This window comes from Ochotona princeps, chromosome 8 (assembly GCF_030435755.1).
Source record: "Ochotona princeps isolate mOchPri1 chromosome 8, mOchPri1.hap1, whole genome shotgun sequence".
NCBI classification, from domain to species: Eukaryota; Metazoa; Chordata; class Mammalia; order Lagomorpha; family Ochotonidae; genus Ochotona; species Ochotona princeps.
The window spans coordinates 82,475,463-82,492,052 of NC_080839.1; the positions used below are offsets into that span (position 1 = coordinate 82,475,463).

The 16,590-nt window shown below is 54.3% G+C and overlaps 1 protein-coding gene across 2 annotated transcripts; it reads left to right on the forward strand.

The window, feature by feature from the left end:
* Window positions 1-5,546: 5,546 nt before the first annotated feature.
* TMEM18 (transmembrane protein 18) lies at window positions 5,547-11,647 on the forward strand. 2 transcript variants are annotated; one of them, XM_004582821.3, is made up of 6 exons: window positions 5,547-5,720; window positions 6,539-6,659; window positions 8,417-8,471; window positions 9,045-9,138; window positions 9,222-9,306; window positions 11,317-11,647. In XM_004582821.3, exons 1-5 carry the CDS (start codon window positions 5,664-5,666, stop codon window positions 9,303-9,305), a joined length of 411 nt encoding a protein of 136 aa, XP_004582878.2. In that variant the 5' UTR covers window positions 5,547-5,663; the 3' UTR covers window position 9,306; window positions 11,317-11,647. The 2 variants fall into 2 exon arrangements, with proteins under 2 accessions (XP_004582878.2, XP_058523422.1); XM_058667439.1 differs by having other exon boundaries at window positions 6,542-6,659.
* The last annotated feature ends 4,943 nt before the right edge of the window (window positions 11,648-16,590 follow it).

The following is a 16,590-nucleotide window of genomic DNA, read 5'->3' on the forward strand; positions in this document are numbered from 1 at the left end:
AACAATCAGACACTTAAGATTTCTCCCAATTAATAAAAAGGTTTTTCTTTTTTTAAAAGAGTTGCAAGTTTTTAAACTCATAGAAAATTCTTGTTCATCTGAGGATACGAACTGTGAAGAAGGGGTGGGGAACGACTCACAATGTATGGGGGGGTGAGTCAGGGTCAGGAGTCCTGGTAGCTGGCAAGGCTGTGGGCCTCCCACATGGGCCCGGCCCCAGCGCAGCTGACCACAGCCAAGTGCACCCTCATCCCGGAGCCTCCAGGCAGCTGCAGGGTTAGCAGGATCCGGGACACGGTTTCTTAATGATTAATCATCTCCAGTTACAGGAGTCTATTCGGCCCCCAGATGGAGAAGCTGAGGCAGTGAGGAGGGCGGCCTCCCTCACCCTGCTTGTGCCCTCGCCCCCTGACTCCTCCATACACATGGAGGAGGCTGAGGCAGTGAGGAGGGAGGCCTCCCTGTGCCCCGCCCCCCCAGCTCTCTTGGCATGGGGAGCAGTACCTGGCAGGCACTAGTACCAGGAGGACAAGCAGGTGTTCATTCTACCAGGGCCTGACAGAAAAACCTTTGGAGAATTTCCCTTTGAAGATGTTTCACAGCTTTGGGAAAGACCCACATATGGTGGATGTGCACAAATGTAAGCTAACCTGAGGTCCCAGGTGTGCCCTGGACTCCTCCTCTCCTCATTCTTAGTGAATCTTTACAACACGGTGTTTTTAATAAGGACATTTTCACAGTTCCCACAGTATGGATGAACATTTTAAATTTTGGGTGGGTCTGGGCTTTGTGACTTATGAGCAGAAAATGAAAACTGGAGCTCCCGGGCAGACATGCGGATGCTGGCTGAAGCTATTGCACCATGGCGCCAGCCCTGTGTGCCTGCTTTCTAAAGCAGGGAGCGAACTTCGGGCTCCTGACGCCCTTGGCAAGTCAGCACTCCAAGCAGCCCTGTGCTTTGGCTGCACCTCGGTGTGTCACTGTCTGCTCTGGGCTCGCTCTTCCAGTGACCTTGTCTCAGAGCAGACTGGGGGCTGATTATGAAGTTTACGGGTGATGAAATCCTTCCAGGCTAGTGGTTCTAGCTTTCGCTTCTTTATTCCCTCCACTCTTAGGTGGTCCAGTTGTGGAAAGATATTATGAAACCACAAAGAAACTGGTGCAGGCTTGAGTGAGTAGAAAAGGGGCTGAAAATGCTGTTTCATGTTCTTGGTTGCATTCTGTAAAGTTCCACTCAGAAACTCACAGTGAACGTTTTGATTTATTGAAATGCTATATTCCAAAAATCTAAATTTCTAAAAGCACCAATTTAAAAATCAAATGTATAAGACATGGGCGTGTGTGTGTGTGTTTGCAAGCATACAATACCAACAAATAGCCACTGTTCATGAGCGGACTGATTCTATCCCAAAGGTAGACTCTCAGAAGCTTTGGAGCCTTTATTCAACAGCCGGCAGACTGTCCTGCCTCACTGTGTGTGGAAGAGGGGGGCAGCCCAGATGGGCCGCAGTTAGGGGCCCTTAAACTCACACAGCCAAGACAAAATATCCAATAAACTATTATTGGTGCAACATGATGAGGGGGAACAGTCAGGAATTCTTGTCAAGGTTGAGCTCTCTTTCCTCCCAGGGTTGTAAAGACCTGTGCTTTGGCCTGGGCTGTCGGGAAACTTCGTAGCTGAGTGCTAATCCAAGGATAAGGGGACAGTCAACCACCTGCAACCCCACTGCCAGGCACCACTAGCAGAAACGGTCATACTGTTTGACATGCTCTTGTGTTTCCGTCTCCTGTCTGCTGTGGCCTCTGGCCCACCTGTAACCTCTTTCGGAGGCCGATTAGTATAAGTACCGTGTATTATAAACTATCTGACAGGCAACTATTTACACAGACTAAGAGCTACATCCTGTTTAGAAGCCAGCAGCTGAAGCAAGCAAGCAAGCAAACAAGCAAGCACGGTTTATACAAGTCAGTTTTGCAGTTGGCCAAGTTTTTAAGCAGACAGTAGGTGCCTTTCTAATATCCTGGTTCCGCATATGTGTCCCTAACTGCACTTGTTTTTCTGCTTGCCCTGAAACTCTTGCAGACTTAGAGGGCCTGACGTAGCTGACTCCATTTTGAATTTTCAGGCTGTCATATCATCTGGGAAATGGTATCAACAATAAAAGTAGAATACCTCAGTTGCTAAAGGTAGGAGTTTCTATAACACACGTGAAATATGTGTCTGTTCTTTGAAACCAAACACTTTGAGAGAAGTGTGATGGAAGGGAAAAAAGGTTCTATAACCTTTCAAAGAAAATCGTTTCCTAAGGAGCTCAGGAGAATGGCATGTCTAGACTTTGATAAACAAAATCTTTAAAACTGTCTCTATTTTGGAGACAGTCTTAAAGCAAGAAGCCTTGGAAACATATTCAAACAGCTGCTTAACTTTCTTTTCGGAGAAAGCCCTAGTTATTACTTAGCGTAGAACGTTATTCAACATCCTCATCTCATACGCTGCTGCCTAAACTGAACCCTCGATCAAGCTGAGGTATTCGCTCCTTGAGTCACAATTTCTGGTGTCAAAACCATTTAAAAGCATCAACAGAAGGCACTGCAGGGTGCTGTTTTCAACCCCGGGGGGCCTGGGCTCAGGTGCACACCAGTGTCCGTCAGGTGTGTGACTGCAGGTGCCAGCCCCACCTTGGCTGTGAGGCCACTTGTAGCCCTTCACCCCATCTGATTCCTGGATAAAGACAATTAGACTAGCAACTTCCACATTTCTTGCAATCTTGTGATTTATATTTATGCAAATACAATACATTAGGAATTTTTCCTATTGACTATTTATTTTGGTGTTGCCACCCATCACATGGTAATTCACAGGAACAGCCACAGACGACTCCTCACAGACTAGTAAGGTGGACTTCGTTCATTAAATGTGAGAAAGAACGGACTTGAGAACTTGCATGAGGCTCGTGAGCTCACGTTGGCACATTTAGAGCAAGGAATGGAGGGCAAGCTGTGAGAAGCTGGAGAAGCTGTTCACATGGCATCTGAGGGCTATTTGTAACATGGGTGAGTGGCTGAGGTAACAGCTTGGGACCGGGGTGGCCTCAGCACGAAAGGGACCAAGGGGCAGCTGGATGGGGACTGTGTGTGTGAGTACTGGGCTGCGAGTTCACCCCAAACGAGTCCCGTCTTCATCCGCGGTAATTAAAATCTGCCAGCCAGCCCAGAGTCAATCAGTCCTCGCCCTAGGCACGATGCTCTTCCTCCGCTGAGTTCCAACAACCGAACGTTCGGTGACCCAAGAGTGAGGATTTCTAAAGGATCAAGTTAAGTGCAGCCCCTTCTGTGCCCCTGTCATCTTAAACGTACTCGCCAGGAGCTGACTTGTGCTGACATGGGGCAGCCTCAGGCTGGGCATGGGCATCAACATTTTATGACTTTAATTCATGCTCTTCATTGGCAGAGCAGCCTCGTCAAATCCTCATTACATTCAGTTGGCTAAGTCGCATTAGCAATACTAAAGATGTAAATGTTGGGCGACCAGATGTCACAACTGAGAAGACACTGGATGGGGCCAGGGACATAGGGCTAGGTAGTCAGTCAGGGAGCCTGCCTCAGGTCTCAGCGACCCACGGCCAGAGTGGCAAAGAGCATGATTCCTCTGGCTGTGCCACTGCCGACAGCCTGGCAGGCAGTCAGGGAGAGACACATTTGTAATTTAAAGATTTATCTCATTATTATTTCGAAGAGTTACAGAGTGAAGGAGAAACAATGCAGTTTTCAGCCTAGAGAACACCGACCTTGGGTGTGCAATTTTCTACCCTCACTGCAGTGACCCCACAAGGAAGCAAGAAACAGGCCAGGGAAGCTGTGGGAACCTTGTGACTTGCTTCAGTGACTGACACCCATGCCTGGGACGGACGAGGTGACCCCACAGGACTGCCCAGGCAGAAGGATGCCTCCTGGCCAGCTGCCGGCCTGCAGCTCAGGTGACAGCACCCGGGTGGGAGACCTCACACCGAGCACACTGCGAAATACAGCACAGCACAGCACACCGAACACACAGGAAATACAGCACAGGACCAAGAGCTTCCCAGAAGGGTCAGAGGCCTGGCCAGAGCACAAGCCAGCACAGGGAGGAGCACCGGGCTCTGGAGCTGCAGGTGGACTTGGTCTTGTGTGGGTCTGCCAGGCACAGGGAGGGGCACAGGAGCTCAGGGTGGGCAGGGTCTGTGTGTGAGCCTGCCGGGCACAGGAGCTCAGAGTGGGCAGCGGCTGTGCGTGGGTCTGCCGGGCACAGGAGCTCAGGGTGGGCAGGGGCTGTGTGGGCCTGCTGGGCACAGGAGCTCAGGGTGGGCAGGGGCTGTGTGGGCCTGCCGGGCACAGGAGCTCAGGGTGGGCAGGGGCTGTGTGGGCCTGCCGGGCACAGGAGCTCAGGGTGGGCAGGGGCTGTGTGTGGGCCTGCCGGGCACAGGAGCTCAGAGTGGGCAGCGGCTGTGCGTGGGCCTGCCGGGCACAGGAGCTCAGGGTGGGCAGGGGCTGTGTGTGGGTCTGCCGGGCACAGGGAGAGGCACCAGAGCTCAGGGTGGGCAGGGGCTATGTGGACCTGCCAGGCACAGGAGCTCAGGGTGGGCAGGGGCTGTGTGGGCCTGCCGGGCACAGGAGCTCAGGGTGGGCAGGGGCTGTGTGTGGGTCTGCCGGGCACAGGGAGGGGCACCAGAGCTCAGGGTGGGCAGGGGCTATGTGGACCTGCCAGGCACAGGAGCTCAGGGTGGGCAGGGGCTATGTGGGCCTGCCAGGCACAGGAGCTCAGGGTGGGCAGGGGCTATGTGGGCCTGCCAGGCACAGGAGCTCAGGGTGGGCAGGGGCTGTGCGTGGGCCTGCCGGGTTGTCCATGTGTCTACAGGCTGTCTGCAGAATGGGTGTGAGTCAGGGTGAAGGACACGGCAGGGCAGCCCCTGGCACAGCTGGCTCCCCGGAGGTGGAAGCTTGGGCTCAGGAGCTCAGGAGCTCAGGCGCTGGAAGAGAACCCAGCAACCAACTCACTCGCATTGCCCCCCACACCACGCTCCTGCCCAGCCCTCCTGCTAGGACTGTGCTGGTGGCAAGGTCGTTTGGAGTCCCCACAGTAGCAGAGTGGCTGCAGTCACTCTCCTGTCCACTGCGCCCATAGGCAGAGCGGCCCTTCTGAGCTCTCGTGGGACCACACACGCCTCCACGGAGCCACGGAGGCCTGTCCCGCGGAACACGGTCCGGGAAGATTTTGCGGCATCGGAGCCTGCGGGCAGTTTCGCCCGCGCGCCAGTGTGGTGGCTGCCACTGTTCTCCCGCAGCGACGAGACCTCCGACCAGCCGTGTCCCGGCCGCAACAACTCTATTTAAGCAGTCCGGTGACTAGAGTTCATTGTATTTCAAAGGCTGAGGCAGAGAACACCCACGCCCCCGCTCGCTCCCCAGACGGGTCGCGGAGCGCAGCCGGGACTCGAACCCACGTACCGTCCACGGCGCCACACAGCCGCCCCTAGACCAGTTCAAACCACGAGACACCGCGAGAAACTATCGCGAGAAGTACTCCCGTGGCCGTCGGCGGCCCGTCGTTTTCTCGCGAGAAGACGGGACCGCGTTCTTCCTGGTGAGGCCGGCGGGCAGTGTGGAGGGCGGGCTTGTGGCGAGCCATGCCGTCGGCGTTCTCCGTCAGCTCCTTCCCCGTCAGCATCCCCGCTGTGATCACGGTAACTCGTAGCCCCTCTGGCCGCCCGGGAGTGGGCGCGAGGGCCGCAGCGCTGCGGGGCGGACCCGGAGCTGCGGGAGCTGGGCTGGGGGGCGGGGCTAGTGGGCGGGGCTAGCGGCGGTCCTGCCCGGGGGCGGAGCTGTGGGCTGATGGGCGGGGCTAGCGGCGGTCCTGCCCGGGGGCGGGGCTGTGGGATGATGGGCGAGGCCACGCGGCGGCTCGGCCCGGGGGCGGGGCTGGTGGGCGGGGCAGCAGCGGTCATGCCCGGGGGCGGGACCAGGCGGAGGTCCTGCCCGAGGGCGGAGCTGTGGGCTGATGGGCGGGGCCAGAGGGCGGCCAGGTGACTGATATGGGCCAGGGGCGGGGTCGGAAGGTGAGCTGGCTCTAGGGGCGGGGTTTGTTGGTCTATGTGGGCGGGGCTGAGGCTTTGAGGTGTGGCTGTGGTGGGGCGGGTCAGTTTGGTGGGTCTGAGTGAATGGGTGGGAGTGTCCCAGGTCTGCTAATGCCCTGCGCTGGGTTGCCAAGGCAGCTGGTCCCCTAGGCCAACTTGGAGCTTGCCTGTCCAGCAGGCGCTCGGGGACAGCTGAGAGCATGTTGAAGGGTCTGGTGTTGGGGAGTAGTCGGGGTGCTGTGGGAGGGTTGGAGCTGAGAGGAGGCACTTGGGGATCCTGGACACAGACTAACGAATGCTTGTTCTGGGACAAGTGGCCGAACTTCTTTTTCATCTCAGTGCGTGAGAATCACTTTCAGGTAGGATTGGGTTTGCTCAGTCACCAGGTTGGGTGGGTTCCCCTTCCCACCCGTGTCTGTGTCCTGCAGCAGACAGACTGGACAGAGCCATGGCTCTTGGGGCTCCTCCTCTTCCACCTGCTCTGCCTGCTGCTCACCTGCTGCTCCTCCCAGAGTTACAACCTGCAGGTCGGACATTTCCTGTGTCTTGGTGAGTTCCTGCGCCCGGGATGCTAGTGAGTGCATCCCGCCTGTGATATGCTGTGCTCTCACAGGCCTCCCAGTGCGGCCGTGAGGAGTCCAGTTGGATGTCGGGGCAGGCAGAGCCGTGACCTGCGGGAATCTGCCGAGTGCCTTCTGTCCACCAGGGCAGGTGCGAAGTGCTGGCTCTGCAGGGAGGCGTTTGGCGTACTAAGTACTGACGGGCTTTGACCCAGGGTGTTTCCTCCACTCCTCCTGCGCTGCCTGTGCTGGGAGGAGGAAGGGTACTGGGAGGCCAAGCATGAGCATGAAAAATTGCCCAAACAGCGGGAACCGAGCTGTGTAGTGGGGAAGATTTCCCAGAAGTTGAGGCGCAGCGCGTGGGCTGTGACTGCAATCACCTCGCTGCCCCGAGTGCACACAGGGCGGCCGTGTTCTCATTGCTGCGTGTGGATTGTCTGGCAGACGTGTGCAGAGCAGTGTTGGTATATGGTGCTGTGGAGCCAGAGCCCCACGGGGCTCCCCCGCATGCATGAACACTCACGCCCTGATTTTGCTCTTGTCTGCCATGACAAGACCTAAGCAGGCAGAGGAGTGCAGTGAGGCGTGACGAGGCCTGATGGACATGGCGCAGCATCCCTTACGCGGGGGTCAAGGGTATGCAGCAGTTAGCCAGGCCGTGTCTGAGGCCTGGGGTGCACACGCCATGCCTGGAGTCCTGTGTGCCAAGGCTGCCGGGAGCCCCAAGTGTGGATGAGACAATCCCGCCGCACGGTCTCATTGGCTTAGCCCTACCTAGGCCGCCACAGGCGAGACTGGACCTTCAGCTTGTCACATCTTGTCTTGCGTCATGTTACAGCAGTCCAGAGAACAGCCTCATCACGCGAGCTGATGTGTGTGGGACCTGCTGTGACACCAGGGAGAAGGATGGCCGCTGGGCTGTGTCCTGTGCTCAGCCCCCGAGCTGGGTCTCTCTCACGCCATCTCACATGTGCAGTGTGTAGAGACAGAGCAGCGTGATGTCCCTGGGGCGGGCCTCCGTGCCTCCTCTCACTGAGTACCCCTTAGCTGCCTGCACCCACTGAAAGGGTTAGTTGTACAGGTGACTGTACTCCTGGAAGTCTGGAATCTCCAAAGAGACACCTGCATCCTGTTAGGAGCAAAGCTCCTGCTTCCTGAAGCACCAGGAGGCAGGCAGGAGATAGGGAGAACCTTGCAGTTTTGGGATTTATGGGAAAGACAGGTGCCTCCGAGACGTGCTGTTTTATCACTGTCTGCATTGAAGTGATATGGTCAGGACCCCAGGCCTGTACGTGGTAAATTCCTGTTGCATGCTATCTGTTTGGTGTCACTGTCAGCCGCTGATCACGTACTTGCTCATGTCAGTAGCTTTTGATTCTTACTATGAAAAACCCACAATTATTTTGTTCAGGTGCTTCTTGCTTACGGCAAGAGGTTGCCCCTTGGACTAGAAGTTAAAATCATCTCACTTGCCTTGGAGTCTTGCTCAGATTCATTGAACCCCAATACCCCACTGCCTGCTCCCAGGAATCTCTGGGTCAGGAAGACTGCAAGTTTTCCCGTCCTGATGTAGCTGACGGATGAACACCAGTGGTTGAAGCTTGCCCCAGTCTACAGTGCCAGCCTTCGTCCTCACTGGAGACGTGGGGCAGTTTGCTCCCGTGGTCTGGGAACTGGGGTTGTTGAGATGCCGTGAAGCATGCATGCTCTGTTCTGGAAAGGCTAGCTCGGGGTTTCTGTTTGCAGTGATCCTGGTCTACTGTGCTGAGTACATCAATGAAGTGGCAGCGATGAACTGGAGGTGAGGTCACATCCCTGCCCTGCGGCCTCGGGAGCAGCTGAGGATGGCACAGGCCTGAGCCGGCCAGAGCGACTGGGTCTGTCCCTCAGGACAGTCCCTGGCCCATAGCTGTGTGGGGCTTGGATTATGCAGTGGCCTCCTGGGTGTCTCCTGCTTCCCTGGCCCCTCAGTCATCCTAGATGTTTCTGAGTGTTCCAGACCCTTGGAGCAGAAGCAGAGCCACGCATTGAGGCCCACAGCCCTGGGTTCTGGTACCTGTGACCTTCTGTGACCACCTCCACTGTGGTCTCAGTTTTCCTTGTGCCTCCTGTGAGGATCAGGAGGCTTCCTGCATCCTCACACCCTCCTCCCGATTGGCTTTCTGTAGCCGCTCACTCCTCCCTACACCCACACACTCTCCTTCCTGCACCCATTGTTTGGCCATTTGTAAAGCCCTGGGGTCGCCCATCAGTGGTCTTGATCATGCAGCCCGTGATGGGTGTCAGATGTTAACGCATGGCTGTTCATCTTCCCTTCCTCACTGCATGGAAGGGACTATTTTTATGCTAAATATGGTTGTTTTTCTTCAAACAGGTTATTTTCCAAGTACCAGTACTTTGATTCCAGGGGCATGTTCATCTCGGTGGTGTTCTCTGCACCGCTGCTGCTCAACGCCATGATCATCGTGGTATGTACCCTCACCTCACAACCGGCTCGCCTTGCTTCCTGTTAATGCGTCCCACTGGTAACCCAGCACGCTGCTGTTTCCAGGTCCTGTGGGTCCGGAAGACTCTGAGTGTGATGGCCGACCTGAGGAGCCTGCGCGAGAGGAGGAGGAAGAGGAAGGTGGAATGAGGTGCGAGAAGGAGGAGGAAGGACTGAGGTGTGAGAGGAGGAGGAAGAGGAGGAAGGCCTGAGGTGTGAGAGGAGGAGAAGGAAGGGCTGAGGTGTGAGAGGAGGAAGGGCTGAGGTGTGAGAGGAGGAAGGGCTGAGGTGTGAGAGGAGGAAGAAGAGGAGGAAGGCCTGAGGTGTGAGAGGAGGAGAAGGAAGGGCTGAGGTGTGAGAGGAGGAGGAAGGGCTGAGGTGTGAGAGGAGGAGGAAGGGCTGAGGTGTGAGAGGAGGAAGGGCTGATGTGTGAGAGGAGGAGGGCCTGATGTGTGAGAGGAGGAGGAAGGGCTGAGGTGTGAGAGGAGGAGGAAGGGCTGAGGTGAGAGAGAAGGAGGAAGGGCTGAGGTGTGAGAGGAGGAGGAGGGCCTGATGTGTGAGAGGAGGAGGAAGAGGAGGAGGGCCTGAGGTGTGAGAGGAGGAGGAAGGGCTGAGGTGTGAGAGGAGGAGGAAGGGCTGAGGTGAGAGAGGAGGAGGAAGGGCTGAGGTGTGAGAGGAGGAGGAAGGGCTGAGGTGTGAGAGGAGGAGGAAGGGCTGAGGTGTGAGAGGAGGAGGAGGGCCTGATGTGTGAGAGGAGGAGGAAGAGGAGGAGGGCCTGAGGTGTGAGAGGAGGAGGAAGGGCTGAGGTGTGAGAGGAGGAGGAAGGGCTGAGGTGTGAGAGGAGGAGGAAGGGCTGAGGTGTGAGAGGAGGAGGAAGAGGAGGAGGGCCTGAGGTGTGAGAGGAGGAGGAAGGGCTGATGTGTGAGAGGAGGAGGAAGGGCTGAGGTGAGAGAGGAGGAGGAAGGGCTGAGGTGTGAGAGGAGGAGGAAGGGCTGAGGTGTGAGAGGAGGAGGAAGGGCTGAGGTGTGAGAGGAGGAGGAAGGGCTGAGGTGTGAGAGGAGGAGGAAGGGCTGAGGTGTGAGAGGAGGAGGAAGGGCTGAGGTGTGAGAGGAGGAGGAGGGCCTGATGTGTGAGAGGAGGAGGAAGAGGAGGAGGGCCTGAGGTGTGAGAGGAGGAGGAAGGGCTGAGGTGTGAGAGGAGGAGGAAGGGCTGAGGTGAGAGAGGAGGAGGAAGGGCTGAGGTGTGAGAGGAGGAGGAAGGGCTGAGGTGTGAGAGGAGGAGGAAGGGCTGAGGTGTGAGAGGAGGAGGAGGGCCTGATGTGTGAGAGGAGGAGGAAGAGGAGGAGGGCCTGAGGTGTGAGAGGAGGAGGAAGGGCTGAGGTGTGAGAGGAGGAGGAAGGGCTGAGGTGTGAGAGGAGGAGGAAGGGCTGAGGTGTGAGAGGAGGAGGAAGAGGAGGAGGGCCTGAGGTGTGAGAGGAGGAGGAAGGGCTGATGTGTGAGAGGAGGAGGAAGGGCTGAGGTGAGAGAGGAGGAGGAAGGGCTGAGGTGTGAGAGGAGGAGGAAGGGCTGAGGTGTGAGAGGAGGAGGAAGGGCTGAGGTGTGAGAGGAGGAGGAAGGGCTGAGGTGTGAGAGGAGGAGGAAGGGCTGAGGTGTGAGAGGAGGAGGAAGGGCTGAGGTGTGAGAGGAGGAGGAGGGCCTGATGTGTGAGAGGAGGAGGAAGAGGAGGAGGGCCTGAGGTGTGAGAGGAGGAGGAAGGGCTGAGGTGTGAGAGGAGGAGGAAGGGCTGAGGTGTGAGAGGAGGAGGAAGGGCTGAGGTGTGAGAGGAGGAGGAAGGGCTGAGGTGAGAGAGAAGGAGGAAGGGCTGAGGTGAGAGAGAAGGAGGAAGGGCTGATGTGTGAGAGGAGGAGGAAGGGCTGATGTGTGAGAGGAGGAGGAAGGGCTGAGGTGAGAGAGAAGGAGGAAGGGCTGAGGTGAGAGGAGGAGGAAGGGCTGAGGTGAGAGAGAAGGAGGAAGGGCTGAGGTGAGAGGAGGAGGAGGAATGGGGTGATTCCCTGCCTCTTGCCTGTCCCGTCTGCTTTAGCATCGTAGCCGTTGGGGCAGTTCCCTCTGGTTTGGACTGGTTTCCTCTGACTCACAGGCATCATGTGTGATTTTATTCACAGGAAGTGCTCCACTGATAGGAGCCAGGGACACCACATGGCTGACAGCGGCCTGGGCACCATCCCATGTCCTGTGATCCCCCAAGGACCAGGCACCATGTGGTTAATGGGGGGCAAGGCCCTTCTTGCCCACCAGGTTCCCAACCACCACCTCCAGCGACTCCTGATTGGTCCAGTGACCTATTGCCAATTTATGGTTAGTTAGGGTCAGCGTAAGAGGCTTTTTCTACTAAGCAAATTGTTCTTTAATTAAAAAATATGCAGATGAATGCATCTAGATTTAAAAGACTGGAAGTTGACAGTTTTATGGAATACAAAATTTCCTTGAAGTCCACATTTGTCATATTTTATAGTTTGATGTAATTTTAAGCTCTTGGTAGGGGAGCTGTTTCTTGGTTTTGACAAGGAGTTGCACAATGGAGCCTTCTGGAAGAACCCGTGGAACCTGTCTATGGCTGGAATTCTCCTTCCTGTCTTGCTTGGTTGGTTTTTCATTAAACGCAGAGAGTGGTATGGAAGCAACATCCTGTGCTTGTTAAATGAATGACCCGGTCCCACTGTGGCTCTCGCAGCTCAGGTCACAAAAGGTGCAGGTCCGTGGGAGTTCCTGCGCGCACACTGGTTCCACAGAGGTGGAAACGCCGAGCACAGTGTGGCAGAGGGCCGGCCGTGCAGCAGCGGGCGGTGCTGCATCCTCACCCTCTGCACTGTGTTTATGGGCCACACGCCGGACCTTGTGACTGACCTGTGGTTTCCTGTGGAGATGTGGGACGTGTTGCTCGTTCTGCCCAGTCTGGTGTCAGCCTGTCCAGCTGCCAGGCTGGTGTGCACTGGGCATGTTACGGTTTTCATTCTGTGAGTGCATGCTTTGGAGCAGTTACTGTGTTCACTGTTTTTTAACTTAAATGAAGGCAGGGATGGGAGTTGTGGGGAGGTGGATTGAGCCACACCTTGGCACCTGGCATCCCATATTGGAATGCTTGATCAGGTTCTGGTTTGCCTGGGAAGCAGCAGATGGTGCCCAGATGCCCGTGGAGCTCTGGGTGGATCCCATGGCCCCGCTGTGGCAGGCTCAGGGAGAGAGCTAGCCACTCTGCATTTCAGACAAACAGACGTTTCAGTTCACATGTTGGTGGCTTCGGTTGCATTCTTAATAGACATCTGACTATCTTGAAATTCACGGATTGTGCACACGGGCCCCACTTCAGTTTGAACATGTGTGAAACGCAAGGTTGAAACAAAAGCTCTGTAAAATATGGGCACAGCACGATAGCATAGCTCCTAAGGCCTTGCCGGGATCCCATAGGGGCTCCGCTTCTAATCCCAGTGGCCCCACTTCCCATCCAGCTCCCTGTTTGTGGCCTGGGAAAACCTCTGGACCCTGCACCAGTGTGGGAGACCCGGAAGAAGCTCCTGGCTCCTGGCTTCAGATCCAGCCGTTGTGGCCACTTGGGGAGTGAGTCATTGGACGGAAGATCTTTCTCTCTGTATATCTGCCTTTCTAATAAAAATAAATAAATATTTTTAAAAAATATGTCCATGAAAGCAGAAGGGCTCTGAGGGATCTTCTGATGGACTTAACACCAGCACTTTCAGAGTGTTCCTTAGCCAAGTAGAGGAAGGAGATTCATGGTTCAAAACAAGGTGTTTCCATGGTCCAGACCTGGGACATGCAGGTTGTTGGCTGCCGGCTGTGGAGCACCTCCCGGGTGTGTGCTGCGTAGTGGTCACCCTGTCACGTTATACAGTGACTGCCATGTGTACCCTGTTGAGTACCTCCACTACTGTCCCTGCTCAGGCCGCCAGGGTCCCCCAGCATCTGCAGGGTAACCAGGACTGGGTGTGGCCCCAGTGGAGCCGTCTTGTGGCCACAGAATTGGAGCAGGACACCTGATGTTGGGAGAGAATGTTCCAGTTCTACTCCTGTCTCCGCTCCCTGCTGTTGTTCATGCTGTATTCTCATTGTGCTCTCTAATGTATAGTTTAGTTTCTAAAATTGTTCAGCAAAAGTTGTAAACATTTTGTTTCCTTGGTATGATTTAAGTTGCTAATTGTAATTTGTTTCACATTTACAGCAGGTTTGGGACCTTTGGGTAACTGATCATGCACAAATGTTGTTCATAGAGTGTCAGGCTAAGGATTCTTAAGTTTACATTTAGAAAACATTTATCTAATTTTTAACTGAAAAAAATTTCTCTAGGGGATATGTAACGGGAGCTGATTAGCCATTGCTTTGGTGGACTCTGTTAAAACAAGTGAGAGAACAAATTGGGTAAGTAGCAGCAGGATTTGAAAGTCAGTGTTAGATGTTAAATGGCCCACAGCACACCCCTCCTAAAGGGTACAGAGGTGGAGTTGACAAAGAGAAAAAGAATGTTTAAACTGGCCTCTGCTGGAAACCACAGCCACAGGGAGTAAAGGGTTTAGCCAAGAAAGAGGGACGGGGACAGGAAGAGCAGGGGTGGCTGCTGTTGGGGGAACGGGGAGGAGCTGGAGAGTTCCCTGAGGCTGCTGGGCCGAGAGGGGCCAGGTGATTGGAATCCGCATGTGGAGAAGGCCAAGTGAGATGTGGACTCTCCTGGGTCGGATACCTGCAGTGTGGCAGTGCTTGTGGGGGTGCCTGAAGCTCCAGGTTAGGGAGGGGTGCATGGGCCATCAGCTCCAGGTTAGGGAGGGTTGGGGGCTGCCTGCGCCAGGTTAAGGAGGGTGGGGTTGTCAGCTCCAGGTTAGGGAGGAGTGCTTGGGCCATCAGCTCCAGGTTAGGGAGGAGCGCTTGGGCCATCAGCTCCAGGTTAGGGAGGAGTGCTTGGGCCATCAGCTCCAGGTTAGGGAGGGTGGGGGTTGTCAGCTCCAGGTTAGGGAGGAGTGCTTGGGCCGTCAGCTCCAGGTTAGGGAGGGTGGGGGTTGTCAGCTCCAGGTTAGAGATGGGCGTGGGGGTTGTCAGCTCCAGGTTAGGGAGGTGTGGAGGTGTCGACACCCAGGGTGTGAGCCAGTTTCCTCAGCCCTTCTGACCTCTTGTTCTTCCTCTCAGACAGCTTTTGGAAGCTCCCCATCTTTCTTGAGTTGATGGCAGAGCACTGCTCCGCTCCTGAGCTCAGGAGCCTCAGGTGCTTGGGGTGAGCTCTGTTCTTCTGTCTTGGTCTCCAAGTGTCTTGAAGCTTGTGTTGGGGAAATAGTTCACACACGTTTTTATCTGCCCTTTAAAGCTGTTTGTCCACAGATGCTTTGGATTTTCCTCCTCTAAGTTGGTAAGCACCACTAACTTGATGTTCAGAAAGTGTGCACGGATGTTGTACACAGTTCCTGTGACCCTTGCAGCATTGAAAACAGTTTTCTTGTTGACAGGTGGAACATTGAGCTCCATCTTGCAGCCCCTCGCTACTCGTGAGGTTTAATGTTTTCTAATTATTATTGGTATCTTACATTTTTGTATTAATTCATACATATTTCCTTGCAGTATAACAATTTAAAAATTGTATTTCTACTTCTGCATGTTAAACTCAGTAGCACATGTAGGAGATTTCCAGCCTGGTTAGACTTGGCCTTGGAGCCAGAGCTGTGGCACAGCCTGTAGTGCCAACATCCCGGATGGGTACAGGTTTGAGTCCTGGCTGCTCCTCTTCTGGTGAAGCTCTTTGCTAAGGAGTGGAAGACACCGAGTGCTTGGGAAGGCCTGGAAGAAGGTCCTGGCCCCTGGTTGTGGTTTGGCCGGGCCTAGGTTATTGTGGTTATCTGAATTGAACCAAAAGATGGGAGATGTTACCAGAAAAGCCCGGTGGGTTCTTTCCTCAGCTTAACATAGAAATAAAAAGTTGGGAATCAGTTGCAGACAGACATTTTATTTGTAAAGTGACCAGGTGAGCAGGGAAAAAGGGAAAGGGAAAGTCCAGAGAGAGCATCACAAGGTGGGGTGCCTTGGAAAGGAGAGACACCGGAGGTTGGAGGAAGCAGCTTGGACTGAAGCCTGACGCCTGCTGCTGGGCGGTAACCTGCAGTAAAAGGTTCCCCAGTGGTGGTCTGTTAGCCAGTTAGGAAACCGGTGGGCCATCCTTGTGCCACCACTTGAAGGTGTGGCTACGATTTCAGCAGGCTTGCACTCAGTTCTCTTTCAGTCCACTCTCTGTGTAATTCTGCCTTTCAAATAAATGAATAGTTTTTTGAAAGTTATAAAACTTGGCAAAGTCCCTGTTCTTTCCTAGTCACTATCCTGAGCAGCGAGGGGCTGGGCTCTGTGCCCTGCTCAGCTAAGTGAGCATCCTGCCTTTCCGTGCACTGGCAGAAGGGCAGTGTAATGGCAAAGTCGGCTCACAGGCCACCGCGCCTGCAGGCATGGCTGGGCCGAGCACCTCCCACTTCACTCATGACACCCACAGCGTACACGCATGCCCACTGATGTGCACACACACAGCAATATTCAACTCAACAACACATGCACACCCTTTAACTCACACATACACACACACATTTCAGTGGCACACACACACATCCATAGATAGACCTGTGGCTAGTGACATACATGCACACCCAGTGAGACACATATGCCACATAGCAGCACACATGCACATACAGCACACACACAATGATACACATGTATACACAGCACACACACACAATGATACACATGTATACACAGCACACATACACAATGATACACATGCACACAGCACACATACACAATGATACACATGTATACACAGCACACATACACAATGATACACATGTATACACAGCACACATACACAATGATACACATGTATACACACACACACACACAATGATACACATGTATACACAGCACACATACACAATGATACACATGTATACACAGCACACACACACAATGATACACATGTATACACAGCACACACACACAATGATACACATGTATACACAGCACACACACACAATGATACACATGTATACACAGCACACATACACAATGATACACATGTATACACAGCACACATACACAATGATACACATGTATACACAGCACACATACACAATGATACACATGTATACACAGCACACATACACAATGATACACATGTATACACAGCACACATACACAATGATACACATGTATACACAGCACACATACACAATGATACACATGCACACACAGCACACATACACAATGATACACATGTATACACAGCACACATACACAATGATACACATGTATACACAGCACACATACACAATGATACACATGTATACACAGCACACATACACAATGATACACGTATACACAGCACACATACACAATGATACACA